Source organism: Arvicanthis niloticus, chromosome 2 (genome assembly GCF_011762505.2).
Source record: "Arvicanthis niloticus isolate mArvNil1 chromosome 2, mArvNil1.pat.X, whole genome shotgun sequence".
In the NCBI taxonomy this organism is placed as follows: domain Eukaryota; kingdom Metazoa; phylum Chordata; class Mammalia; order Rodentia; family Muridae; genus Arvicanthis; species Arvicanthis niloticus.
In genome coordinates this window covers 106,931,390-106,959,015 of record NC_047659.1, presented here as the reverse complement: position 1 = coordinate 106,959,015, position 27,626 = coordinate 106,931,390, and the positions used below count along the sequence as shown (strand labels likewise).

General features: G+C 37.8%; 1 protein-coding gene across 2 annotated transcripts in view; it reads left to right on the top strand.

Moving 5' to 3' along the window:
* The first annotated feature begins 9,670 nt into the window (after nt 1-9,670).
* Pak5 (p21 (RAC1) activated kinase 5) overlaps nt 9,671-27,626 on the top strand; it is a 273,086-nt gene continuing 255,130 nt past the window's right edge. Inside the window, exon 1 of one of the 2 annotated variants that reach the window (XM_076929827.1) lies at nt 9,671-9,998. Coding sequence is in view for 1 of the 2 variants with exons in the window: in XM_034496762.2 (XP_034352653.2) it covers nt 9,959-9,998 (40 nt within the window). In the remaining variant the exon portion in view is untranslated. The remainder of the gene's footprint in view (nt 9,999-27,626) is intronic. The other variant, XM_034496762.2, reaches the window with a different exon arrangement.

The window sequence follows — 27,626 nt, the reverse complement described above, 5'->3', positions numbered from 1 at the left end:
TCAACATTGTCTTCTGATCCATGAATATGGATTATCTTTATATTTTTTTAATGGGTCTAGTCAAGTTAATTTCCAAGTGTTTATTCTTCTTGAAGCTACTATTAAGGTAATTATTATTTTAAAATTTCCTTTTAGGTTGTTCACATTTAATATATAAAATACAACTGACTTCTGTGGGTTAATTTTATATCCTGCACTTTTAGAAATTTTATTAAATTTAAGGTGTCTGCGTATCTGTGTGTGTATGCATGTGCATGTGTCCATGTGCAGACACACTTCAAAATTTTCTATATATAAGATCATACTCTCCAAAAAAAGATCATATTATCTGAAAACAAAGAAAAGTTTATTTCCTTTTTCTTTCTTTTTTTTTTTTTGTTTTTGTTTTTGTTTTTGGGTTTTTTTGTTTTTGGTTTTTTTTATTTGTTTGTTTGTTTGTTTAAGGAAAAAAGAGCTTATTTTGGCTTACAGTTCCAAAGAAGGTATTGACCATGATGATGGGGGCTGGTGGAAAGCATGTCAGCAGAGGCCGCATCAAGAAGCTGAAAGACCACATTCCCATACACACTAATCCTGTCTCCTATGGGGACATTAGACCATTCCCCAGGCAGAGCCATCTGTCCCATGAGAGTAAGTAGATAAACTTTAACTTCTGAGGGGAATGGCATCCTCCGTGTACTGCTGTGCTGCTCATCTTTCTGGTAGAACAACAATGAAGTACACAATATATAGGATGCACACAGCCATGTGCAAGCACACACACAAGTACCTCGCACTTCTATGTGAGTTGCAATAAAGCCCTCATCTTTATTACATGATGCTGATGAGGGTAAATGGACCAGCTAGGCAAGATGGACATGATGTGGCTTCTGATAAGGAAGGCCCAGGACAGCCCAATAAGGAGAGCCATGTGTAACTCCATGAGAGATGGTTAAACCTGGTGGTTGAACTTGACTTTTCCAGATAGGGGAGAAAATTCAAGATTTTTCTGAACACAGAATAGTGAAACTTCATGTGCAAACGCTTCATTCCCAGACCTAATTAAATGTTATATTAATACGCACAACATAACAATATGTAAACAATATTAACATATATTGTCCTATAATTTTCTCTGTAGATGCCAAGAGGTCTCATTGACTTGGGTCTTCGTTGAGGGCTCAGCAGCACGGTACCAGAAAGTATGACTTCATCTTTTTTCTTTTTAATGGAGCTGTCTGTTTCCAAGTCCCCTGGCATACATGCAATCCCAGACACTTGTGAATATTCAGCCTTCCCCTTTGCCCTGGGACTTTCTACAACCTGTATAAACATGGAACCATCTGGAGAGCAGAGGTTCCTTCTCTCCCTTCCATGGCTACCAAAACATCCAAAGGAACTGTCATCTGATAACAGCTGTCTTTTTTTTCCTTTTTTTATTGGATATTCTATTTATTTACATTTCAGATGTTATCCGTTTTCTCCATCTCTTCCCCAGAACCCCCATCCTGTCTCCGCCTCCCCGTGCTTCTATGAGTGTGTGCACCCACACATCCACTGACTCCCCCCTCACTGCCCTCGAATTCCCCCACACTGGGGCATCCTGCTTTCACTGGACCAAGGACCTCCTCTTCTACCAATGCCTGACAAGGCCATCCTCTACTACATATACAACTGGAGCTATGGGTCCCTCCATGCATGTTCCCAGGCTCTGGTTGGTTGGTATTGTCACTTTTCCCATAGGGCTGAAAGCCCCTTCTGCTCCTTCAGTCTTCTCTCTACCTCCTCAGTTGGGGACCTCATGATCAATTCAATGGTTAGCTGCAAGCATCCACCTCTGTATATGTCAGATCCTGGCAGAGCCTATCAGGAGACAGTTATATCAGGCTCCTGTCAGCATGCATTTCCTGGCATCCACAACAGTATCTGCATCTGTTTACTGCACATGAGATGGATCCCCAGGTAGGGCAGTCTCCAGACAGCCCCTCCTCCAACCTCTGCTCCACACTTTGTCTCTGTATTTGATCCCTTGAGTATTTTGTTACTCCTAAGAAGGACCAACACACCCATACTTTGGTCTTCCATCTTCTTGAGCTTCATGTGGTCTGTGAATTGTATCTTGGGTATTCTGATATTTGGGGCTAGTATCCACTTATCAGTGAGTGCATACCATGTGTGTTCTTTTGTGATTGGGTTACCTCACTCAGGATGACATTTCTAGATCCATCCATTTGCCTAAGAATTTCATGAATTCATTGTTTTTAATAGCTGAGTAGTACTCCATTGTGTAAATGTACCACATTTTCTGTATCCATTCCTCTGTTGAAGGACATCTGGTTTCTTTCCAGCTTCTGGCTATTATAAATAAGGCTGCTATGAACATAGTGGAACATGTGCCCTTGTTATATGTCTATGTCGGAGCATCTTCTGGGTATCGCTGGGTCTTCAGGTAACACTAATTTCAATTTTCTTTCTTTCTTTTTTTTTTTTTTTTTGGGTTTTGGGGTTTTTGTTTTTTGTTTTGTTGTTTTTTTTTTGTTGTTGTTGTTGTTTTGTTTTTTTGTTTTTTGTTTTTCGTTTTTTCAAGACAGGGTTTCTCTGTGTAGCCCTGGCTGTCCTGGAACTCACTCTGTAGACCAGGCTGGTCTCGAACTCAGAAATCTACCTGCCTCTGCCTCCCAAGTGCTGGGATTAAAGGAGAGTGCCACCACTGCCCGGCTATTTCCAATTTTCTGAGGAACCACCAGACTGATTTCCAGAGTGGTTGTACCAGCTTGCAATCCTACCAGCAATGGAAAAGTGTTCCTCTTCTCCACATCCTCACCAACATCTGCTATTACCTGAGTTTTTGATCTTAGTCATTCTGACTGGTGTGAGGTGGAATTTCAGGGTCATTTTGATTTGCATTTCCATGATGACTAAGGATTTTTAACATTTCTTTAGGTGCTTCTTGGCCATTTGAATTTCCTCAGTTGAGAATTCTTTGTTTAGCTATGCACCCCCCCCCCCAATTTGTAACAGGGTTATTTGGTTGTCTGGAGTCTAGTTTCTTGAGTTCTTTGTATATATTGGATATTAGGCCTCAATCAGATGAAGGATTGGTAAAGATCTTTTTCCAATCTGTTGGTTGCTGTTTTGTCCTATTGACAGTGTCCTTTGCCTTACAAAAGCTTTGCAATTTTATGAGGTTCCATTTGTCAATTGTTGATCTTTGAGCATAAGCTATTGGTGTTTTGTTCAGGAACTTTTCCCCTGTGTCCAAGTATTCGAGGGTCTTCCCCACCTTCTCTTCTATTAGTTTCAGTATATTTGGTTTTATGTGAAGGTCCTTTATCCACTTGGACTTGAGCTTTGTACAAGGAGATAATCTCTTTATTCATAGACTTGAATTTCTTGTCATACAGAGTTTCACTTGCTTGGTTAGATTCACACCAAGGTATTTTATATTATTTGTGACTATTGTAAAGGGTGTCATTTCCCTAATTTTTTCTCAGTCTGTTTATCCTTTGAGTAGAGGAAGGCTACTGATTTGAGTTAATTTTATATCCAGCCACTTTGCTGAAGTTTATCAGGTTTAGGAGTTCTCTGGTGGAAGCTTTGGAGTCATTTAAGTATACTATCATATCATCTTCAAATAGTAATATTTTGACTTCTTCTTTTCTAATTTGTATCCCATTGACCTCCTTTTGTTGTCTAGTTGCTCTGGCTAGGACTTCCAGTACTATATTGAATATGTAGGGAAAGAGTGGGCAGCCTTGTTTAGTCCCTGATTTTAGTGGGATTGCTTCAAGTTTCTTTTTATTTAGTTTGATGCTGGCTACTGGTTTGCTATATATTGCTTTTACTATGTTTAGATATGGGCCTTGAATTCCTGATCTTTCCAGGACTTTTACCATGAAGGGATGTTGAATTTTGTCAAATGCTTTCTCAGCATCTAGTGAGATGATCATGTATGTGTGTGTGTTTGTGTGTGTGTGTGTGTGTGTGTGTGTGTGTGTGTGTGTGTGTGTGTGTGTGTTTCGTTGAGCTTGTTTATATAGTGGATTACATTGATGGATTTCCTTATATTAAACCATCCCTGCATTCCTGGGATAAAGCCTACTTTTTTATTGTAGGCACTTAGAGCTATGAGTTTTCCCCTAGCACTGCTTTCATTGTTTCCCATAAGTTTTGGTATGATGTGCCTTCAGTTTCATTAAATTCTAAAAAAATCTTTAATTTCTTTATTTCTCCCTTGACCAAGTTATCACTGAGTAGAGCACTGTTCAGTTTCCAAGTGTATGTGGGCTTTCTCTTGTTTTTGTTGTTATTGAAGACCAGCCTTAGTCCATGGTTCTCTGATAGGATGCATGGGATTATTTCAATCTTCTTGTGTCTGTGGAGGCCTGTTTTGTGAACAATTATATGACCTATTTTGGAGAAGGTGTCATGAGGTGCTCAGAAGAAGGTATATTCTTTTGCTTTAGGATGAAATGCTCTATAGATATTTGTTAAATCCATTTGGTTTATAACTTCTCTTAGTTTCATTGTGTCTCTGTTTAGTTTCTGTTTCCATGATGTGTCCATTGCAAAGAGTGGGGTGTTGAAGTCTCCCACTATTATTGTGTGAGGTACAATATGTGCTTTGAGCTTTAGTAAAGCTTCTTTTATGAATGTGAGTGCCCTTGCATTTGGAGTGTAGATATTCAGTGTAGATATTCATCTTGGCAGTTTTTTTGTTTGATGAGTATGAAGTGTCCTTCCTTATCTTTTTTGATAACTTTTGGTTCAAAGTCGATTTTATTCGATATTAGAATGGCTACTCCAGCTTGTTTCTTAGGACCATTTACTTGGAAAATTGTTTTCTAGCCTTTTATTCTGAGGTAGTGCCTGTCTTTGTCACTGAGTTGCATTTCCTGTATACAGCAAAATGCTGGGTCCTGTTTAAATATCCAGTCAGTTAGTCTATGTCTTTTTATTGGGGAATTGAGTCCATTGATGTTAAGAGATATTAAGGAAAAGTGCATGTTGCTTCCAGATATTTTTGTTACTAGAGATGGAATTACATTTGTGTAGCTATCTTCTTTTGCATTTGTTGGAAGATTACTTTCTTGTCTTTTCTAGGGTGTAGTTTCCCTCCTTGTGTTGGGGTTTTCCATCTATTATCCTTTATAGGGCTGGATTAGTGGAAAGATATTATGTAAATTTGATTTTGTCACAGAATATCTTGGTTTCTCCATCTATGGTAATTGAGAGTTTTTCTGGGTATAATAGCCCGGGCTGGCATTTGTGTTCTCTTAGGGTTTGTATGACATCTGTCCAGGATTTTCTTGTTTTTATAGTCTTTGGTGAGAAGTCTGGTGTAATTCTTATAGGTCTGCCTTTATATGTTACTTGACCTATTTTACCTTACTGTTTTTAATATTCTTTCTTTGTTTTGTGCATTTGGTGTTTTGATTATTATGTGACAGGAGGAATTTCTTTTCTGGTCTAGTCTATTTGGAGTTCTGTTGGCTTCTTGTATGTTCACGGACATCTCTTTCTTTAGGTTAGAGAAGTTTTCTTCTGAATTTTGTTGAAGATATTTACTGGCCCTTTAAGTTGGGAATCTTCATTCTCTTCTATAACTAGTATCCTTAGGTTTGGTCTCCTCATTGTGTCCTGGATTTCTTGGATGTTTTAGGTTAGGAGCTTTTTGCATTCTGCATTTTCGTTGACAATTCTGTCAATGTTTTCTATGGTATCTTCTGCACCTGAGGTTATCTCGTCTATCTATTGTATTCTGTTGGTGGTGCTTGTATCTATGACTCCTGATCTCTTTCCTAGGTTTTTTATCTCCAGGGGTAGTCTCCCTTTGTGATTTTTTTGATTGTTTCTACTTCCATTTTTAGATCCTGGATGGTTTTCTTTAATTCCTTCACCTGTGTGGTTGTGTTTTCCTGTAATACTTTAAGGGATTTTTGTGTTTTTTCTTTAAGTGCTTCTACCTGTTTATCTGTGTTCTCCTGTATTTCTTTAAGGTAGTTGTTCATGTTCTTCTTAAAGTCCTCTATCATCATCATGAGAAGTGCTTTAAAATATGAATCTTGCTTTTCCGGTGTGATGGGGTATCTGAGACTTCCTATATTGTGTGAACTAGGTTCTGATGATGCCAGGTAACCTTGGTTTCTGTTGCTTACATTCTTGCCCTTGCCTTTTGCCATCTGGTTATCTCTAGTGCTCCCTGCACACTCCCTATCTCTGACTGGAGCCTCTCTTACCTGGTGTGTGTGTGTGTGTGTGTGTGTGTGTGTGTGTGTGTGTGTGTGTGTGTGTCAGAGCTCCTTAGAGTCTAGCTGTCTCTGTGAGCCTGTGAGCCTGTGTGTCAGAGCTCCTGGTCCTCAGGCTGCTTCTGGGATCCTGTAATCCTATGATCCTGGGAGTGTTAGAGCTCCTGGGAGTCCAGCTTCCTCTGGGTGTTGTGGGATTTGTTGCAGAGGTAGCGCCCAATGTCTACTCAGTGCACAGGCTCAGATTGAAAGGAATCTGTGCCAATGTGTCAGGGTATTATGTCTTCATGGGAGTAAAACAGTTAGGAATCAACTGCTCTGAGTGCAGTGGATCATCTGGTATGCGTCAACTGCTCTGAGTGCAGCAGATCCTCTGGGATGGGTCTGAATATACCATTCCTTCCCCCCCCCCCAATCCTCCTGATTTTCCACATAGAATTTTGAAGTAGTAAACTTGATGTTTTCATTCTTTCATCCTGATTTTAGAGGAAAATGTCCACTATTTCAGCTGAGCATGCTCTTAGTTATAGGTTCAAGATCTTCTTTATCCATGCACATTTTCTTGGTGCAGAAGTACATTGCAGGAATGCTGTTCTCTGAATGGCTTCGCTCAGCTGTTAATAGAAAGTTGTTCATGTTTGTGTGATTCTATTTCTGCGTATCCTATTTTGGTATCCAAATGTCTCACATGATTTTCTAGTTAAGACAACTACAATTTCAATGCTGTTTGGATAGTCTAGAACCTGTGCCTTTCAAAATACATTTGAGATAAAGTTGCCCAGGTCACCAAAAAATGAATGTTAATATAGAAATGTCACTAAAAATGTCACATCATTTAGTGTAAAAATGTACATTTTTTTCTATGTTGTGCCTTCTAATACATGAATGTACAATGTCTATGTACTGGGTCTTTGATTTCATTAGTATGTTATAATTTAAGGATGCAAGCCCTACATGATTTTATTACATCATCTGTGTCTTAGCATTCTCTTGCCTTTGTTATTGTGTTTCACATGTTTTTTTAAATGTTCATGGTTTATATACACCTAATTTTAGGGAATCTTACAGAATTTACATATTTGTTCTAAGAGCAGTCTTGTGGCTTCCTTGTTGGCTTTTCATGAACACACTCAGTGGACTACATGTAATGAGTATTTTACTTATTCCTTTGTAACCCAGGGTCTTTTATTTTTCTTGTCTAATTTCAGTTGCTAGAATTTCTAGTAATATGTTGAAAGAGACAATGGATGAAAGTCTACTCTTAGCTTTCCTGAGTCTTAGGAGGAAAATATTTTTACTTTCTTCTTTAAGCTGTAAGTTCACTAGAGAATTTTTTTTGTAGATGCCCTTTATTAAATGAGACAATTGCCTAATGTCCCTAATAGCTTGAAGTCTTTACTCATTGACATTTACCGTCTTTTCAAATGCTTTCCTGTATACTTTGATAGGATTTTTGAGTTTGTATGGCAGATTATATTGGTGCCTATTTACATGTTAAGGCCGCCCTGAATTCCTGACATACGTATATGTAGAGATAATTTTCTTTGTGCATCGTAAGATTCAAGCTAATATTTTGTTGGTGTTGGAGATGAAATGTGGTGTGTTATAAGTCTTAGCCAAAAGGTCTTTTAGTTCCTTTTTCATTTTGGTGGGAAGAATTCTTTAAGTTACTCTATAACTCAGACAAGTCTTGAATTCATGATTCTCTGTTTCAGTCTCTTGAGTAGCTGGGTTCTACTAAGCCAGCACTAGGATACTCAGTCCTCCCTACAGCTCTGCAGCTCTCAGGAATGTTTGTTTGTGGGTTTATAAGATTGTTTATAGGACTTCTACTAAATTTATTTGGTTTTGGTGTCAGGGAAATTATAGCCTCATAAATTAATTAAGCCATGCATTCTCCTCTTGCTTCCTGGGAAAAATCTGTGTGAAACTAATTTTTGTTTTGTTTTGTTTTTTTCCACTGCTTGGAGCATTTCTTTAGTGATGCCATCCAAGCCTGGTAGGTTTCCTTTGGAACAGCTTTTCACTTATGATTTTAAAAATCAGTACTTTCATGGCTATTCAGGATGGCATAAGTATAATGTAAAATTATATTATTCAGATTGCATGGTTCACTTTGGCAGTGTGTACTCTTCTTATTGATACCAAAACCACAAGTAAACTACATCTTAATAAAACATTTCCTGCCTTTTGCATCTGTCCATGTCCTTACAGGGGAGAGTAAAGAATAGGAAATATTATGTCAATGGCCATGGGGCAGTAATCTAGTTGGTGAGAGGTGAGTTGGGCTATTTGAGTAATTTCAAACATTGATGAATTTATTGACTTTAGTCATATAAGTGGGTAAAAAGTAGGATTTGATAGGCCAAGATACATAGCGCTGTGAACAGATAAGTCATGGGGACAGGGCATGATAAGTATCTACTATTCACTAGCAAACTGTCTTAAGTTATTGAGACTACTAGCATACTGAGAGATAATAGAGTCCGTGTTTTATAAGCTACTATTCAGTTATAGGATCAGATACCATATACTCATAAGGACACTTTAGGGATCTCTGAATATGAAGAGTGTGACTCCCTCAATCCCCAGATTAAAGTCTCTTGGTTTTGTGAATCTTTTGATTTCACATAGGTAGTGACTAATCTCATTATTGCGGATACTGCCTGTGGTCTTTTGCTCCCCAAAGAACAGGTCAGTCTCAACTGTCTGCCCAACCTTGACATTACATTGAATCACTCAGGTTTTGTCCCAGCTCAGGGAAGACAGGCAGACAGTCAGGGCAGACTGGTTCAGGCTTGAATTGGACAACAGGTCAACAACAGATCAACTAAGCACGAGTTTCCTAGTCTCGAGAATCACAGTGATTGTGAATTGGTCCAAGAGCCCATCTTCTCCGAAGCTCCTAATTCTAGATCAAACTAATGGTTTTATGCTGTCTTCAGTGTCTGCCCTACAAAGACTCCTTCCAGGAAAGGCATGGCATCCCCAGGGACATCCTTTTTTGAACTGCTGCTGCCATCCAAAGCTGAAAGTAACTCTTTAGGCTGATAAGTCCATTGATGATTAAAGACTCCACGACCAATTAGAGGTTATGAAAGATGTTTCTGGATACTTGCACCTCCTGACCTTTGAGAGGACCAACTGCATGGCTCAGAATCTCAGGACCAGGCAGTTGAATCTGAATCTGTATTTTAAGTCATAGGCTCATTAAAGTTTGCGCAGCACGGGGCCAGGTGATGCTACAGAGGCCAGCTAGCACGCTGATGTAGTGCGGCTTTGCAAAGGTACTATAGAAAATTTGGACAAACTGGGATGTTCAGGGAGGGGTATGCGGGAGTAGCCCGCAGGGGGATGGTAGAAAGAAAGTGTGATCCGATTGGCTGTTTTCTCCAGCTCGGGCGTGCAGACACTCCCTCCACACTCCCCCTTTCACCCCCCTCAATTGCTACAGCTTTCCTACAGCCGGCTGCTCCGAAAACCCGGAGCAGCTGAGTGGTCTCAGCGGACAGTCCTCCTAGGGGCGAAACCAGGCGGCTTGGGCATGCTCAGTAGCTGGGAGAGGTTTGGGAGGAGAGTGGAAAGCTTTGACTCTGCCCCCACCCCTCCTCTAGCCCCCGCCCCCCTTGCCCCTTCCCAGCCGTAGTAGTTCCCCAGCGTGCGCTCGTGGAGAGCAGGAACATGGCGCTCGGAGCGATATAACAGATGTAGCAGCAGCAGCCGAGAAGCAGATGAGGTACCACGACTTCGCTGCTGACAGCCAGCCACCAGGTAGGCAGGCGCACCGGGCAGGTCGGCTTGTGGGTAGCGGCTCCAGAAGGGGCGCTTGCCAAGATGCGCACGGCTGCTACGCTGGGCATCTGGCTTTGCCTAGAGAGGATGCGAAAGGAGATCTCTACGACAGCACAATTGATTGTGCATCTCCTAGGAGATGCCAAAGGCTAGGGACCTCGGAGAATAAGCAAGGGATTCAGGGTCCGCCCACTCCCCAACCCCCAACCCGTGCGATATCATCCAGCCTGCGCTCTTCACCGGTCAAATAAAGGATAGCGCTTTTATGCTGGGATGGAGGGCGTAGGAGATAACCCTGGATGCCAGCTCTAGGAGTCTGCTGGTACCCCGAAAGGCTAGCAAGCCCAGCAGCAGTTCTTTGTGTATGCACTCGCGCACGCCCTGCCGGTGATAAAACAGTGCCTGCTGCTCCCAGAGAGTGCTGAATGCATTGCCAGGGCAGGGTTCCCATATGGTTTTTGTCTTTTAGCAGGTGTGGACCACCAGACGCAATGGCAGAACCTTTATGGGACCGTGTTTTCCTTTGTTGTTTGTCTCTGTTCGCTTAGTGGGTTGCAATAGATTGGGAAAGAACTTCTGCTTGTGGAGACTGGTGGACAGAATGTGGAAGAGAATATCAGTTCCAAACTCCGGTTAAAATTCTGTGCAATGTCAGTCTCCTAGAGGATAAACTTGGAAAGTCTCAGGACTGTTAGTGTCCAGTTTGGGGCACAAATGTGAGCATCCTTTTTGAAACCGTGTGTATCTGGAACTTTCCATTGTGATAGGATAGAAGTTAATTTGCCAGCATTCATATCTCAATAAGGGAGCCCTAACCTTTAAAAGATCTCAGCGTCATAAGGAAAAGGGGAAAACAGAAGAAATTGTCATAGTCAATAATTGATAACAGCTTGGAAAACTGGATATACTTCTGGAGAAATGGGTATTTCACAAAACCTCAGTGAACCTCTTGTGGCATTTGGCGGTGTAAGGGCAGCTTCTTTAACTTGAGTCCAGGTGGACACGTTAACTCCCTGTAGAAGTCCCTCCTACACAAGCCTTCTTAAAGTTGACGTTTCTCCAACAACAGAGGTGACACCTTACATTTGTATCTCTTCTGATTAGCAGCGTAGCCCACTGAGAGGGAGGAAAGGTAAATTTAGAACATGCCTTCATCTCCTGTTTTATCGTTTCAGGCTGGGCATCTGTCTGTGAATATGAAGTTTGGATAGTTTCCTCTTCACTTACAGTATTTATTCTTATGATCTCCTTAGGTGGCAAGAATGAGTCAATATTGTGATAATGAAACAGAGACTGCGGGAGGGAAATGCATTTAAGTAGAGTAAAGCTGTAAATGTCAAAATCTGATAACACCTTGACTTTGAATTCACATGTGCAAAGCAGAAGTTCCAATGAAAGCCATAGAAGCCAATGGCAAGTTCATTGATAATACTTGTATTAGAATAAACTCTGTTCCTCTGTGAATAAGACATTGATTGTACTCAGTCCTCGAAACTTATCATTTAATTAACAAATGTGAGTATTGATTGTAGGCATCAAAAACGAAGGTTGTCAATGCCTTTTCTACATCCTCAGAGTTTGCTGCAATGGACAGGCACCAGAGACAGGTGTTCTGGGATACAGTGTCATTTTCATGATGAGAGAAAACTAAATTTGAACTCTGGTTCCTCTGTATTTAGGTTTGGAATTTTGTGGAAGTGATTGAATTTATCAGCAACACAGGCTTGTGACTCACAAAGCAAAGCCCACATAAATGAGTAGATGGGACATTAATAATAATAAAAAGCACCTGGACATGGGGAAATCTTTTAGAGAAGGACATGTATGTGTTTGGAACCCATATTGTACATATTTGCTATGTCAATTCAAGTCATACTTTCAAATTCAAAAACATACTTTCACTGAAATACTCCAACTGTTTTGTTTCCTACCACTGACAGCCATATCCCTCAAACTTGGTTGCTTAAAGAAGTAGAAATTTACTGTTGCAGATCTGGACCTTTTCAGTCTAACATCACAGCGTTAGCATGGAAATCTTCTGATGCTTTTAAGAGAAGGAGATTCTCATAGTTTCAGGTATTCCTGACCCTTGATCACATGATTCTGTCTGTACCTTCATATCCATGTGTCCTCCCCTCTGTGTCTGTGCTCCTGTCCATGTTTCAGTGTTTATGTAAGAACACTGTTCCCATAACATTTAGATCTGACTATAGCCTTATCTTAATTCAATTACAACTGCAAAGATCTGACTTCCAAATCAGGTCACGTGGACAGGTTCTGGGTTGTCATGAGTTTGCGGGAGAGAAGATTTGACTTACTTTACTAACTTTTCTAGTAATAGCGACAGCATCAATACTATGTCAGCAAGTTTCAGAACATGAAGAATGGTATGAGTTCAGGAACTTGCTGGCATGGGATATTTAATGTGACTAACTTGTCTGATTTTGTGTTCCGAAGTATGAGAGTGACAAGTGGGATGATAGACACTCACCCATGTGCCACTTACATGGAAACTGAAACAAAGTGGGACTTAGGCCTTCTTTAGATGCCAAGGGATTTCATATATTCTTCTCCCTTTGGGGCTATACTACCAAGTCAAAACATATACCACCACCATCCTTACCACCACCACCACAGCAAAAAATAAAAACCCTACATCTTTTCTTCTTTGTAAAATATTTAATTTGATTTATAGAACTATATTTTTATTAGTTTCTTGAGAATTTCTTACATGCATACAATGTATTTTCTTCTTCACTCCTTCACTCCTCTATCTAAATACAGGTTAATTCTAAATTTATGCTCTCTCTCTCTCTCTCTCTCTCTCTCTCTCTCTCTCTCTCTCTCTCTCTCTCTGTCTCACACACACACAGGGATAGAGATAGGCAGAGAGATAGAGAAAGAGAGAGAGAGAGAGAGAGAGAGAGAGAGAGAGAGAGAGAGAGAGAGAGAGAAGGAGTGTTTGGGCTGTTTATACACTCATGGGTATAGGGCCATCCAATGGAGCATGGTATTTATAAAGCATGTATGTATGTATGTATGTATGTATGTATGTGTGTGTATATATGTATGTATGTACGTATGTATTGTACATACTATGAGTCTCTGTGTGTGGGGTGCATGTGCATGCTGTAGCACATGTGAAGAGGTCAGAGGTCAACTAGCAGAAATAACTTTTCTCCTTCTCTATGTATATTTCAAGGACTGAATTAAGGTCATTAGGCCTGGTGGTAAACACCTTTTACCTCTTGAGTTTTTTCAACTGCTCATAGCTTTTCTTCTTCCTCTTCTTTTTTATCTCTTTATTTATTTATTGTAGGGTTGACATAGATTTTTAAAAATATTTTCATTAGTTATTAAAGAGTTTTATACACTGTCTTTTGGTTGTAACCATCCCTCCTATATCCAATCCTCATAACATTCCCACCCAATTTTTGGTGCTAATTTTTTTTAGCCCATAAAGTCCAATTTATGATGCCTGTATATTGGGTGTATTGTTATGTATTAGAGAAATTTAGAGCTACCAGACACCACACCATTTTAGAAAACTACCCACCTTCTCTCAGAAATTCAGATTTTCCATTATCTCTTCAGGCAGGAGTGGGACTCTGCCCATTTCCCCTCTTCATGCCTTGAGCTTTTGCAGGTCTTGTTCCTGTTGTTTCAATAGCTGCAACTTCATAGGTACAACTGTCCTGCTGTGCCAGGAAAAGGCTGTTTCCTTATCATTCACATCCTCCCTCTGCTCCATCTTCTTCAGTGATCACTGAGGTTTGGAAGGATGAGGGGGGATATTTGGTCATGATTAGGAAGGCAGACCAGAAGGTATGGGGAGGAATAACTAACACCAAAGGAATAACTAACATTTCTTAAACTGTAAACACCTCTCACCCACTCCTCCCTCTATCTCTTCTTTCATACACACTGTACTTACCTTATATCAGGACAATAGGTACTATAGGTTAACAAAAAGACCCATATCTCTATTGGATTTGTCCAGCAATGTCACTTAGATACCCCTAATACTACAGCTATTCTTTTCTTATTTTGGTAAATGGGTATACAGTCTATGAAGATGATTTAGGTAGAATAGCAGGCATCACCTTTGATACTTCCATTTCCTTTGTCCCAAACACTCCAAAGCGCCAAATAGTCTCATAAATTAAAGCTTCAGTATCTTTTTCTAAAATGATTGTGCCATCGCTGACACTACTGTAAAAGTCCAAGCCATATTCTCTTCCCTAGATCATGAGTACAACTTCCTAAGAAGACTCTTTTGTCCTTATTGTTTTCAGACCTACTATAGAAAATAGGATGATATCAGTTCCTTGCATAAAATTCTACCTAGACACTTGTTACAGTTTCCAGAAATTCTAGGGATGGACCATAATTGTCTAACCTCATTTGGGGATTCAGTAATGCTAGAGATGGACCATACTTGTCCAGAATCATTGTGGGCATCTTGCTGCTGTCCACGTTGACCTGATGTCATGAGTGTCCAAAATCTCATTTCTTTTGTCCTGCAAGTTTAACCTACTTTACCTCTTCCTCATCATTCCAGCTCTCTCAATACTTTTTTCTTGTCTTTGCTAATAGTTTCTATCATAATTTATGATTACCTACCTGGTCTTTTAGTGGCTAAGAACTTTGCAATGTCCATTAATTTTTGTTTCTTGTATGCAGAAGTTTCTTAATCAGTGTCTGATGGATGAGTGAAGGAAGGAGAACTCTGTATCATTGCATTTTTCTGTGACAATTTGAAGAAATTTTTTTTTTAGAAACTGTTGTTATTACTATTATGAAAATAGCAGTTCAGAACCTCATTCTAACTTCAAAAGAGGAGTATTCTTAGCTTTAATAAGTGCATCTTAGAAGAAACAATTTTAGGCTTGCTAGCAGTTAACTGGATGTGTGTATTTGGTGGCAACTGAGACTTTTATACATCAACAAATGTTCTGCAAATAGGTGTCACATAGGTGTGAACATCATGCTCAGTCTCAGACAACAGCAAACTAGATCTTCAGCCGTCTAGAAACTAATAAGTAATCAGGTTATAAGACAATAATACAATTAATTACCAATCTTAGATTGTGAGCCAAGCTCTCTTAAGTTCCTCCTCAGAAACTTCATTGGAGTTATCTAATCTTCCCAAGAACACATCACACTACATTTATCATTAACACACTGATGATTTGATAAATCAATCATTAAGGATTCTTTCAAGATAAGACACTTACGCTTAGCAAACGGGAAAAAGGGATGTTTTTCTGTGAAGTTTCTGAACCCCTTTATATGAGCTCTGTTTTTATTTTTAAACTACTTCGCTCTTTGTTGTTGGGATTAATATAAGAGAGGAACTGATTTTTTATTTGAGAATAAGTTCCTGGTATATTCCAGTCAATATCCTAATATATGCTTTTGTTGTTTAGTTTGTCATACATAAATCTTTTCATTGGGAAATACTGTACACTTGAAAAAAGTCAGCACAATTCAGTGTAAAAATATGTCACATTCTTTTGATATCTAAAGTAGCTGTAGGCTCATGTCATTTTTTAACCTCCTTAAAAAGTTATTCTATAAAATAATAAAATATCATTTAATCCATATGCTTGAATAAAATTTTTCATGCAAGTGGCCAAAAAATTAGAATGTGTTCTGATTTTTTATTTATATGTGATTGGGCCAAAGTTGAATAAAATAAAACCCAAGGAACTAATTAAATGACTTAAGAAATGTGGTTGATGATAAAATACATGATCAAAGGTGAAAGGATACTCCAAATACCAGTACTTTATGACAAAGATATATTGAAAAGTCATAGTATTCATACAACCATGAGTATATAAACTATCTAAAAACAATAAAAATTGTGCATAGATAGATTACCTGGGAATAAAAAGAAATATGTAAACATTTATGCAGAAAGCTATGAAATTTTTCTCAAGATGCATAAAACTAAGAAACAAGGAAAAAGAAAACCATGCCTTATCTGTGGTGAGAAACATAAACATTATGAAATAGTGATTCTTCTCCCAAATCTATTATATAGTTTTATTACTTTCCAAATCTATGATACAGTTTTTGTCGAGGAATTTGTATAATGCAACGAAATGGTTGTATCATCATCATCTAACATTATTATATTATATATTGAAGTAGAAGATAGTCATATCACCGGGTGGTGGCTGGGCCTGTGGGATTGTGGCGGATGATGGAGGTAGATAGATACAAAGAGACTAAAGTTAGATGAGGGTACACAGGTTGTGATTATGGTAAAGTGAGGATCGTAAATGTGCTTGAAGGCCATGGCTACTGTAGGTATACAGAGGTAGCGATGGATGTTGATTTTTCTCTATTGAAATAGAGTTAAATTCATTCACCAGACTCAAGCATGATAGCAGCATGGTACTATTAAAATAAATTATAAATGTATCAGTTGAAAAGAACGGCTTGGACACAGGCTCAAATCAGTTTTAGAAGAAAAATGGAGAAAGCATTAAAAAAATTCAACAAACAAACAAACAAACGGAATATGTGATAAAAACTTCAAGGAAATAGGCTGTATCTTCAGAAAACATTAAGCTAAACAAATCCTGCTTACCTGACTCTTCTGAGTAAATTCCACCTATATTGAGAAATGTATAGGGAAGTTGCAAAGCAAATATATAATTAACTTGATGTGAAGGAATTCTTAAACATGAAACCACTGAAAAGAATCACAAAACAAAATATGGATTTGGACATATATTATGTATTGCTTGCAGATACACACATTTAAAATATATGAGCAGCAGTGATACCAACCATGACAGTTAATACTGAAGAATTATTGTAAAAATTCTAAATGATCATCAGCACCCTTGTTGTCCAAATATCTAAACAAATAATTCAAATGGAAGACATATAAAAGACAAGTGGAATTATCTATTTTGTCTTCCTACTATTAATAATAGAAATGCAGATAAAAATAAAAGTGGAATGTGTATTAAATATTGCAATTGTAAAAAGTAACAATATTGACAGAGAAGTGTTTATAGAGACATCTTCATTTGCTCATAGTTGGAAGACTACATAAAGCCATCTGAGAGATGAGGGCGAAAATATTTGACAAAGGCTTTTCAAGATTCATATTGCTTGAAAGAAATTTCTTGTTTTAATTTGTATCTAGTCTTTGAGAAGGAAGTAGATGCCAACAATGTTTTAGGAATAGATTATTCATTACAGTGTATATTAAACTTAGAAGACCATGCATAATTAAATGGCAAAAGATGATAACATTTTAGGTCTTATAGATGAAGGGCTACTAAGTAGGCATAGAATGTGATCATTATGAGGATCATGTAATGACATAATTGTAAGTGGAATGCTCAGGTAACTTTACTGCAGGTAACACATGAATACAAATTTTATGATGCTGAAATATTACGTAGGTGTATAAAAACACTGAAAGAAAACCAAAAGGCAGTCTTTGGCAGGTAGAAACATTGCTTTTTTTTTTTCTTTTTGAATACCTTTCTGAAATTTTTGGCATCATAAAAAAAACCACTATTTTGCAAATGTGATGATGATATACACTTAGGTTGTTATTATTCATGTCACAGCATCCATTGATTATCTGTTGTGTCAGGGACTCTGCCAGGTGTATCAGCAATGACTCGAAGATTGCATGCAAATGAAATAAATCACCTAGCTTGAGCAAAAGAAACCCACGAGAAGGATATCAGAGGTCTAGAATTACTGGCAGGAGTGCTGAACAAGGCGGCTGTGTGGGTAAAAGGCACTTTCTGCCAAGATTTAGGACCTGAGTTTGAGCCTCTTGATTGCTAGGACCCACGTGATGAATGAAGAGAACCAAGTCCAGCAAGTTATCTCTTGACCTCTATACACACCAAGGCATAGATAGATAGATAGATAGATAGATAGATAGATAGACAGACAGACAGATAGATAGATAGATAAATGTAAATTTAAAAAACCTGCATTGCCAGAAGTGTGGGAATGAATTCCCCAAACCAAATACAGAAGTTTTTTTTTTTTTTTTTTTTTTTTGTCAGGGCTTGGCAATATTTCATGGGTGACTATGCTTACAGTTTACCACCCCTCCTCCATGTCTAGTCTACCCTACTGGACACCAGAGAGGACAGGTACTGTGGTTGGCAGACTCATTATTGATTTTCCAAAACTGAATTAAATCAAACAAAGACAGAACTAAAATTCCTGTCATCCAGAGGTTGGAGACAGATAGGACTGAATATCACCCTTTCTAATGATCATTTGCTGTGGTGTGTTTAACACAGTTCATTCACTCTGATGTGCATATGGATGATATACTGTGGGAAGCCTATAGCAGGGATAATTCGACATCCTCAGTACAAATAGAACTTTGAAGGGAAATTTCTATGTTCAGGAGAGAGAAGATGCAGGCAAACGATAATCTGAAACAGTTTAGCAAAAGTAAATGGATAGCTTGGAAATGGATTGGGCATTAACACAGCTCTAGGCATTTTTCAGGAGTACCTGACAATTAATATGTCCTGTAAATCTTTAAATTTAACCCACCCTGGATAGTGGACTCTTTGTTTAAATAACTTTGATATAAAATATCAACCAACTAGACCCCCCCAGAGCTCCCAGGGACTAAACTATCAAGCAAAGAGTACACATGGAGGGACCCATGGCTCCAGCCACATATGTAGCAGAGGATGGCCTTATCTAGTATCAGTGGGAGGAGAGGCCCTTGGTCCCATGAAGGCTGGATGCCCCAGTGTAAGGGAATGCCAGGGCAGTGAGGTGGGAGTAGTTGGGTGGGTAGGGGAGCACCCTCATAGAAGCAGGAGGGCGTTGGAATGGGATTTCAGGAGGGGAAACCAGAAAAAGGAGTAACATTTGAAATGTAAATACATAAAATATCCAATAAAAACTTCTAAAAAGTAACTCTTAGTTCAGTTTGTATTCTACTGAAATTCCCAAGAAATTTGAAATTTTCTGTGGTTATCCAGGAAATCTAATGGTGTTAAATTTTACAAGATTTTATTTTATCATTTTATTTTGTTTTATTATGTGTATGAGTATTTGCCTGAATGTATAGCAGCCAGAAGATGGCATCAAATCCCCCTCAGAGTGGAGTTACAGATGATTGTGAGGTGTCACGTGGGTGCTTGGAATTGAACCTAGGTCCTTGGAAGAGCAGCTAGTTCCTTAAGCCAGTGAGCTCTCTTTTCCAGCCCCAACAATGGTGTTTTATATTTCTTTATAAACTTCCTTTGAGAAGAGATGGTTTGTAAATAAAGGAGACAAAAATAATTGTTTTTCCATTGTACTACAGACAAGGCAGTTAAAATAACCTTTAATTACCTCTGCTTACCAAATGTAACAATAGTTTGCCGCTCTACTCTCTATAATACTCTGATTCTGTCAGCAATGACCTCTGCATCATCAAAGAGCCCACATTCCACCTGCATACACGGTCTTGCTCTTTGTATCTAGGACCTTGACTTCTATGTTCCTAGGACTCTTAGTCATAATAGGACAAGATAAAAGCTAATCAGAGGGATAAATAGAGTTGGGCATATAAGGATGTGTCCTTATAGAGATGCTAGGGGGATAGGTACAAGGAAGAGAAAGGGGATGAAGGCTGGTTCTTTGCTTTGTCTTTGAATTAAAGCCTGGTTTCTAGCTTGTCATAAAGGCAAATACATAACTACTCACGCAACAGTATACAGATTAAATGAAAATGAAACTGTATTTCTGTGGTTACAGATAACATACTGAACAAGATCTAAACAATCATTAAAATATGTTTCCCATGCACATTGATTAATCATTATAAGAAAACTATCAAATAATCATTCAAGGCCAAATGTGCTGCAGTTAGACAGCATACTTTTTTGCATCCACATTTCATAGACACAAGGCAACAAAAACTTAGGAGATACACAGAGCAGCTTTGTATAATACCTGGAGCATGGGGGAAATGAAGTTTTACTTGATTAACAGATCTATTTGGGCTTCTCAATGTGTTCAACCCCTCAGGTTCAGCATCTCTGCTCATTTGGATTTGCACATTAAAAGGTTAAGTAAATATACAGCCACATTGCTTTGTTCACTCATGATTAACTGCATGATCAAAATGAAAAATCAGTATCTTGTTACATACATAAAAGACAAGTTTTACTCACAATATAAAAAATGTTCCATTGTGGTAACCTATGGACTAGTTTTCAATGGAACTGACATTTCTTTTCATTGGCAATGAAAAATACCTTGGTTTTCCTTCAAAGCACTATACTACACTACTGCTCCATAGCCCTCCTCTTCCAGGGTCCCACTCTGTAAATCAATCAGGAAGATCTTATGCAAGCAATATTGGTTCTATGATTATACGATGTGGAAGACTGAGAAGGGGAAAAAAAAGCAAACATACTTTTGTTCCAAATAAGACATCTGATAGACAATTATCACTTTCCTTTTTTTTTTTCAGTTAAGAAACAGAGATTGCACACAACTTAGAAGAGCTTTAGCAGTTCCCCGGATATCACTTTGTGTGTTCACATCTAATGATGATCATTTAAGTTAAAGATTAGGGAAAGGGGCACTCAGCTAACAGTTTAAAATCATCAGCTAGAACAGCAGTCTTACACAAAGACTGATCTTCTAACTTCATTGAAGTTTACCTGTTCAGGAAGCAAACATCCTGGGAAAGAGTAGAACTGTTTAAACAAAGAGTCTTCTTCCAACATAGGAACAGTTGCTACTTGGGTGTGCTTTAGCCTGTAAAAATAAGGACACTGAAGGAGAAGAGAGCTAAAGAAAACATCTTATAGAAATAGCATGTAGAACACTCCTTGTCTATGTAGTGTCTAGGACAACGTTATCCTAAAGGTTTTGGATATATAGAAAGAAATGCCAAATGAATTTTTCAATTACATTTGATCAGCAGCATTTCATGCCTCAAGTGAACAGTATAGCTAGCTGTTCATACATGGTGGGTTTTGTATTTGTGCATTCAACTATCTACAGATCAATAGACATTTGAAGAATATTGCACCCATACTTATCACGTACAGTTTTCTTGTCATTTTCCCCAAGTTAATGCATTATAACAACTGTTAACATTTATATTGTATTAAGAGCTACATGTAATCTAGAGATGATTTTCAGTACACAAGTTACAATGCAAATATTACACACAAGACAAGAGCATCCACAGAATGTACATGGGATCCTGGAACAACCTAGAGTGTAGTTTGTTTAGCCTTTCATGAATGTTGGAAAGACAATGGCTACCCCCCTGGGAATGTCCTTCTCCCCATAGTTCAGTGTGGTTTCCTTTCCTCTCACAACCCCACCATCATTCAGTATCATTAGCTGAAGGTTTTCACTTGGACATCTTTTGCTCACTCAATCTCACTTAGGTTTTGAGTTATACCCCTCTCTGTTTCCGTCTTCAATTCCATCACCAAAATGAACATTCAAGCCATCTGAGGACTACATACACAATGAAAGCCCCTCCCCTAAATTATTGCATATGGACTGACTTACCCCAAGACATTCACCACATTATGTTACATACATGTCTATAGAACTTCTGTTTTTCACTGGAACGAAAATTCTAAAGTACCTAGTTATGTTTCAACTTAGCATCACGCCACCTCGCTTTCCACCTGACAGGCCTTGATACATGTTTGCAGATATATTGCTATTTCGTAGGCTAAAATTTTTGAGTTCAAATGGGAAAAAAATGTTGACATAAATATGACATTCTGTGATGTAAGCTAGAAGCTAGAAATAGCATATCTAATTCCTTTCTCCATACTAATATTTTCTATCTTTTATCAATGAAAGACAGGTAAAATTAATTACTCCATTCTTGCTTCTCAGAGCAAGACAGAAATTCCACTATTAGATGTGGCAAAAAGATGGAGATTTTAAACAGACTGTAAACAGAGAAAGGTGAAGTATAGTATTAGTTAAGAGTCATATTTTCAGCAACAGAAAATAACTGAATTTCTTGAAAATTATTAAGGATAATTACTTGATTACTAGTTGTAGTGCTTTGTTGTTTTAAGCCTGGTGTGAATATTCCTGGTTGTGCTATCTTCCCTATTTGAACATCTACTGAACTTTATATGAAAAACTGAGGTTTTTAGTCAGTTCTTCTCAGATCTTTGGCTCTACTGTTTCCATGGTAATGGCCAAACTAGCAAATGAGGAGAAGCCAAGAAGGCTTGGAGAAGACATGAATCAAAGCAAGTGGTTGAAGCAAGGGCATTTCAGTCAGAGTTTTGGAACCTTTTCAGTTCTAGCTGCCTGTTTGTGGAAATGCTCCTGGAGATAAAATACTTTAAAGATTGGAAACGTCAGTGGTATACATGGATGCTTTCTGCAGTAGCAGTTACCATGGACACTTTAGTTGGATTAACAAGGCAAGTACCTGTGTCCCCCAGTTATTCTTCTATACTCAGTAAATCGTTTACTACCTTAGTTCATTATTTTCGGGGAACTGGAGACCTACGGATTTGATGGAGCCATCCTTTGAAAGCCTGAGCACATGAGTCCTATTAGGTTTTAATCATATTGTGATGCTGGTATACAGCATAGTGTTAAATTTTATTTTGCTTGGTGCTTATAGTGTGACATTTCTGAGAGGTATCTAGATTTCTTATTGTTTACACTCTGCACACACACACACACACACAGAGAGAGAGAGAGAGAGAGAGAGAGAGAGAGAGAGAGAGAGAGAGAGAGAAAGAGAGAGACAGAGAGATTGACAGATTGACTAATTGGCAGCATTCTCTGTATTTCTCCTGGCAACCCTCTCCTGTAGCAGAGAAGCACCTGACTCCTTAAGCACGCCAGTCTCTACTCTACCACCATCAGTGCCAGTCCTTTCTAACATTGTGCAATGCAGTTTTCCTTGTTTAAATCATTTTCTTGATCCTCAAAATATTTAAATCTGTTACTTTTTCGATGAGGGGATTCTTATATAATTTGGGACCATTTCCTCGTTAAATATTGTTACTTTTAAATTTTACTTACTGAAAATGCAGGCCACTTCACATAATTATTTATAAGAGAAACTATAGTTTTAAAGGATACATTTTAAAGTCTCTATGCTAGGAAAAAACTGGAAGTGTAAGTAACTTTATATGTCGATATAAAGTTTATTTTAAAAAGCAGAATTTCGATTATTTGTTGAAAACATTTGCATGAGTTGGATTTAGAAATCATTTTTTTTCAATTTTTTGAGAATGGAAAATTATTTTAAAACTTTCTAATATATTTTACTTGAATTAAAACAAAATAGAATAGTAAATCATGTACTCTTGTGCTTGCTGGTGGTAGGGAATATCATAATTTAAAAAGATGTCAGAATAGTTTTGTGATGTCATCTTGTGGAAGCATAAATCACCCACAGTGCATTTTTTGTGCAGCAGTGAAATAGAGGCTAGTGTATGGTGTGCACAAGGGCTATATAACGGAAGAGTGGAGCCTTATGCATTTTATAGAAAGATGTAGTGGAGATTTCTATATAATATGAATTCTATAAAATGATAAAGATGAACTTTAATAGTTTGAATAAGAATGCCACTCCTCCATAGGCTCATGTATTTAATTAAATACTTGGTCACCAGAAAGAAGACCTCTTTGAAAGGATTAGAAAGTGTGACCTTGTTGGAGTGGGTATGGCCTTATGGGAGGAAGTCTGTCACTGGAGGTAGGCTTTGAGGTTTCAAAACCCCATGCTAGGCCAGTATCTTTTTTATCCTTCCTGGCAGATAAAGATGTAGCTCTCAGCTACTTTTTCCAGCACCACTCCTGCCTGATGCCATGTTCCCTGACATGACAATAATGGACTAAGTCTTTGAAACCTTAAGCAAGCCCCCAGTTAAATGCTTTCTTTTACAAAGTTGTCTTGATCATGATGTCTCTTCAAAGCAATAGACAGGAGTCTTATACATAATGTACGTTTTATAGACTGGTAGAATAGAGCTTTCTACATGTGGAACATTTTATAGAATAATCAAGTAGAACATGAACTGTACATAATGTGCATCCCAGAGAAGCTGGGGTAGGACCTTTTACTTTATATGCATTTTATAGAATAGTTTAGCTCATCTATTTACATGATGTGTGTTCTATAGAATGGTGAAATATAGTCTTACCAGGGCTTTATGTTCTATAGAATTGATGAAAATCATCTCAATATCCACATGGGAATCTTGAGAGACAATTGTGAATAATGATGTCATTTTAGCTTGCTAAATGTAATGCAAAACAAATGAGATAGAGAATTCCAGAACTGTCCCTAGAGTTTTTATTTGCTTAGCAATGGTCACTGTTGGAGGAGCTGTCTCTTCATTTTCTGACTTCAATTTTATTTCAAACACAAAGGACCGGCCACTCACTATGGGGTTCTTTCTTTCCTGTGTGGTCCAGGGTTATACTGACTGTTGGCACTACTGTAGAACAGAAAGGCCTTTGTTTCTAATTTAATTACATAAGAGATAAGAGTAAAACAAATAACCAAAGGGTTAGCAAGACAACTCAGCAAGCAAGAGCCTTTGCTGCACAAGCCTGGTGTCCTGAGTTTGCTCCCTCAAACCCATGTGAAGATGAAAATAGATAACTGACTCCTAAGTTGCCATCTGAACTTGATGTGCTCGCTGTAGCAGGTGCATTCCCACAATATACACATAAATATACACTAATAAAACATTTAAATAAATACAGTAAGATCTATTTATTCAGATGGTGCCTATTCATGTCTGCCTTATCCTTTGACAGACTAGATTTTAAAAAGCAAAAAGCAAAAGAAAAAAAACCCAAATGCTATAGTTCCTATTGCAAACTAGTCATCCATGTTTTCACTAGATGAACACTGAGCTCTATTGTATGTTTTTAGGTCATGTAGGGGCACAGTAACGAACACAGTAGATAAATCCTTCCTTTGTAAGTAAATGTGTGCAATGTCAGCAGCTGACTATGCTTCGGAAATTTAGAGAAGATTAAGGGATCAGAAAGTTTGGCATGGGTGGAAGTCATGAGTGTGATTTCAAATTGAGTGGTCAGATTAGCTTCACTAGAATGGTGATATTTGAAGGAGGGGCAGAAACTAGTCCTGTGCTACCCAAAGATGTGGATTTCTTTGAAGAGATGTATATGTTGTGATTCCATCACTGCCAGCCTCACTGAGTACATTACAAATGGCAGATACAAGTACATTTTTTAAAAAACATGTTATTTTAAAAATTATTATACAAAGCAATGTGCATCATTGTGCCATTTTTATTCATAGGTCCAACCCTTGAGGTGGTCTTTGACATAAACAAAGGGCAGAGTAAACACAAAATGTATGAACTAGCTGCTGATGTAACATAACATAATTTTACAGTAAATGATTTATTAAAAGCACAAAAAGCACTCTAAAATTAGATTATAGTTTACATAGACCAGTAACATAGTCACTTATAGTACACTACTGCTTGTGTAGTTTTTAAATATATTTGCTTTTAAAAAGATAGTCCTCAGAGTTGGAGGAAAAGTGGCAAGAGTAACTGAAATCCTGTGAAGACATAATTCATACCAACTGAGTTCTTGCTGTTCTATATTCTATCTTATTTAATTATTGCAAGAAGCTCATAAAGGACAATAGGAAAGGATACGTCCTTGATTTTGGTTAAAACTCCCTGTGGAATCAGAACGTAAGGTGAGGATGCAGTGAGTAGATGATTTGGAAATTTCAGGAAGTATCATTAGGAGAGAGAAAGAAAACAACACAATGAAGGATTGTGGCTTGCTTCATTGCTGCAGTTTGACAAGATTGTTTATAAATGATAAAAATTAGCTTCTTCCAATTCTAATGGTGGGAAGAGAAGAAGAATGTGTAATGGGTGAGAGGGAACATTCCCAGAGTATAATCATATAAGTGCATGAAGATGGCCTCTGTGACCATGTATGATTTCTTTTAAGATAGGTTAGTTATGATAGATTTATTTAAATTAAATATCAGATTTCCAGAGGTCTGTGAAGTCAAAGATCTATAGATGAGGAAAAAACAGATCAAATTACTACCACATTCAGCATCCAGAAAGGGTTGGCTTCAGGACAGATATTAACAGTATCCTCTAGAGGATCTAGACAAAGCTACATCCTCCTGGGACAGGAAGATAAAATAAAACAAAAATAGTCAACTTCAGTTCTTTTAAAAGACACTGATCTTGTCCATGGCACTGTGCCTCTATGATCCAGTCACTTCCTTAAGGTCTCATCTCTGAATACCATCATCTTTAGGTCTAAGCCCCAATATAGGAATGTCAGAAAGACACCCATATCCAAGTCATAACAGAAAGACTACCAATATTAGAATATTAAACTGGGAAAACTAGAAATTGTGTAACACTCATGTTTCAGAATTCATCTCTCCAAAAGTGAAAGAGACAAATTATTTGCTACCACCATCTGAGATTTGGGAAAGTCCTGACTCTTGGAAGTCAGTTTGGATACATGTCAGTTGGAACAAGGATTGCTAGCTCCAGACTTGTCCCTTAACCTTCACAGATCTTTAAATTATTATATAAAATGAAACAAGGCATTTATCTTTTTTGAAATTTATTTTAATACACAGGGTTAGCAAAGATCATTTTTATGCTAACAATCAATGTACCTTGAACATCAACCATACACATTCCATTTCCTCCCATTAGTTCCCTTTGTTCTCTATATGGCTGTAATTCTACTTTCATGTAATCTATGTATATATGATTTTATATATGTATAAGCCTATAAAGAGACACATATGAGAGATAACATATAGTATTTATCTTTCTGACTTAATTTACTCATGATGATCTCCACTTGCATTCATTTTTCTCCTAATGAAACAGCTCTATTCGTCATTGCTGAAAAATTAATGGTGTATGCAAACTATAATTTCTATATTTAAAAAAACTTCTGTTGTTAGATTTTTAGATTTATTCCATAACATTGCTATAGTGGTGTGTAAGTATCTCAGTGATACATTGACTTGAAGACTTCTGGAAATATTCAGAAGCAGTATAGCAGGGTCCTATGATGTATCTATTGCTAGTCTTTTAAGGAATATTTATACTAACTTCCATAATGTCTGGATTAATTTGCATATCCACCAACAATATATAAAGATTACCTTTTGCCTGTATCCTAGCTAGTACTTGTCTTTTTTTCCCCCATGCTGGCTGCAATTCTGCTAGGGTGAGAGAGAATTTTGGTATATATTTTACATGGGTTTCTCTGATAGTAAATGATAATAAGTTATTTTTATGGTTACTAGACATTTCCTCTTCCTTTAAAAATGGATTTAATGAAACTACAGAACTGGACAGCAAAGAAAATAGGTAGCTGAGAGAAGAGATGGAAAATCTTTGCTAGCTATATATCTGATAGTACCCCTCCACACACTAAAACCCACTGAAACACTAAAAATCCATAGCACCCCATCAATAGATAGGCAGGTAAAATGAACAGACAAGTTTTCAGATGATAAAATGCAAAAATATTCTTTTGATTGTTAAACATGAGTGCATCTATGGATCCATTAGGGTAGACAAGAACAGCACATGTACTGTG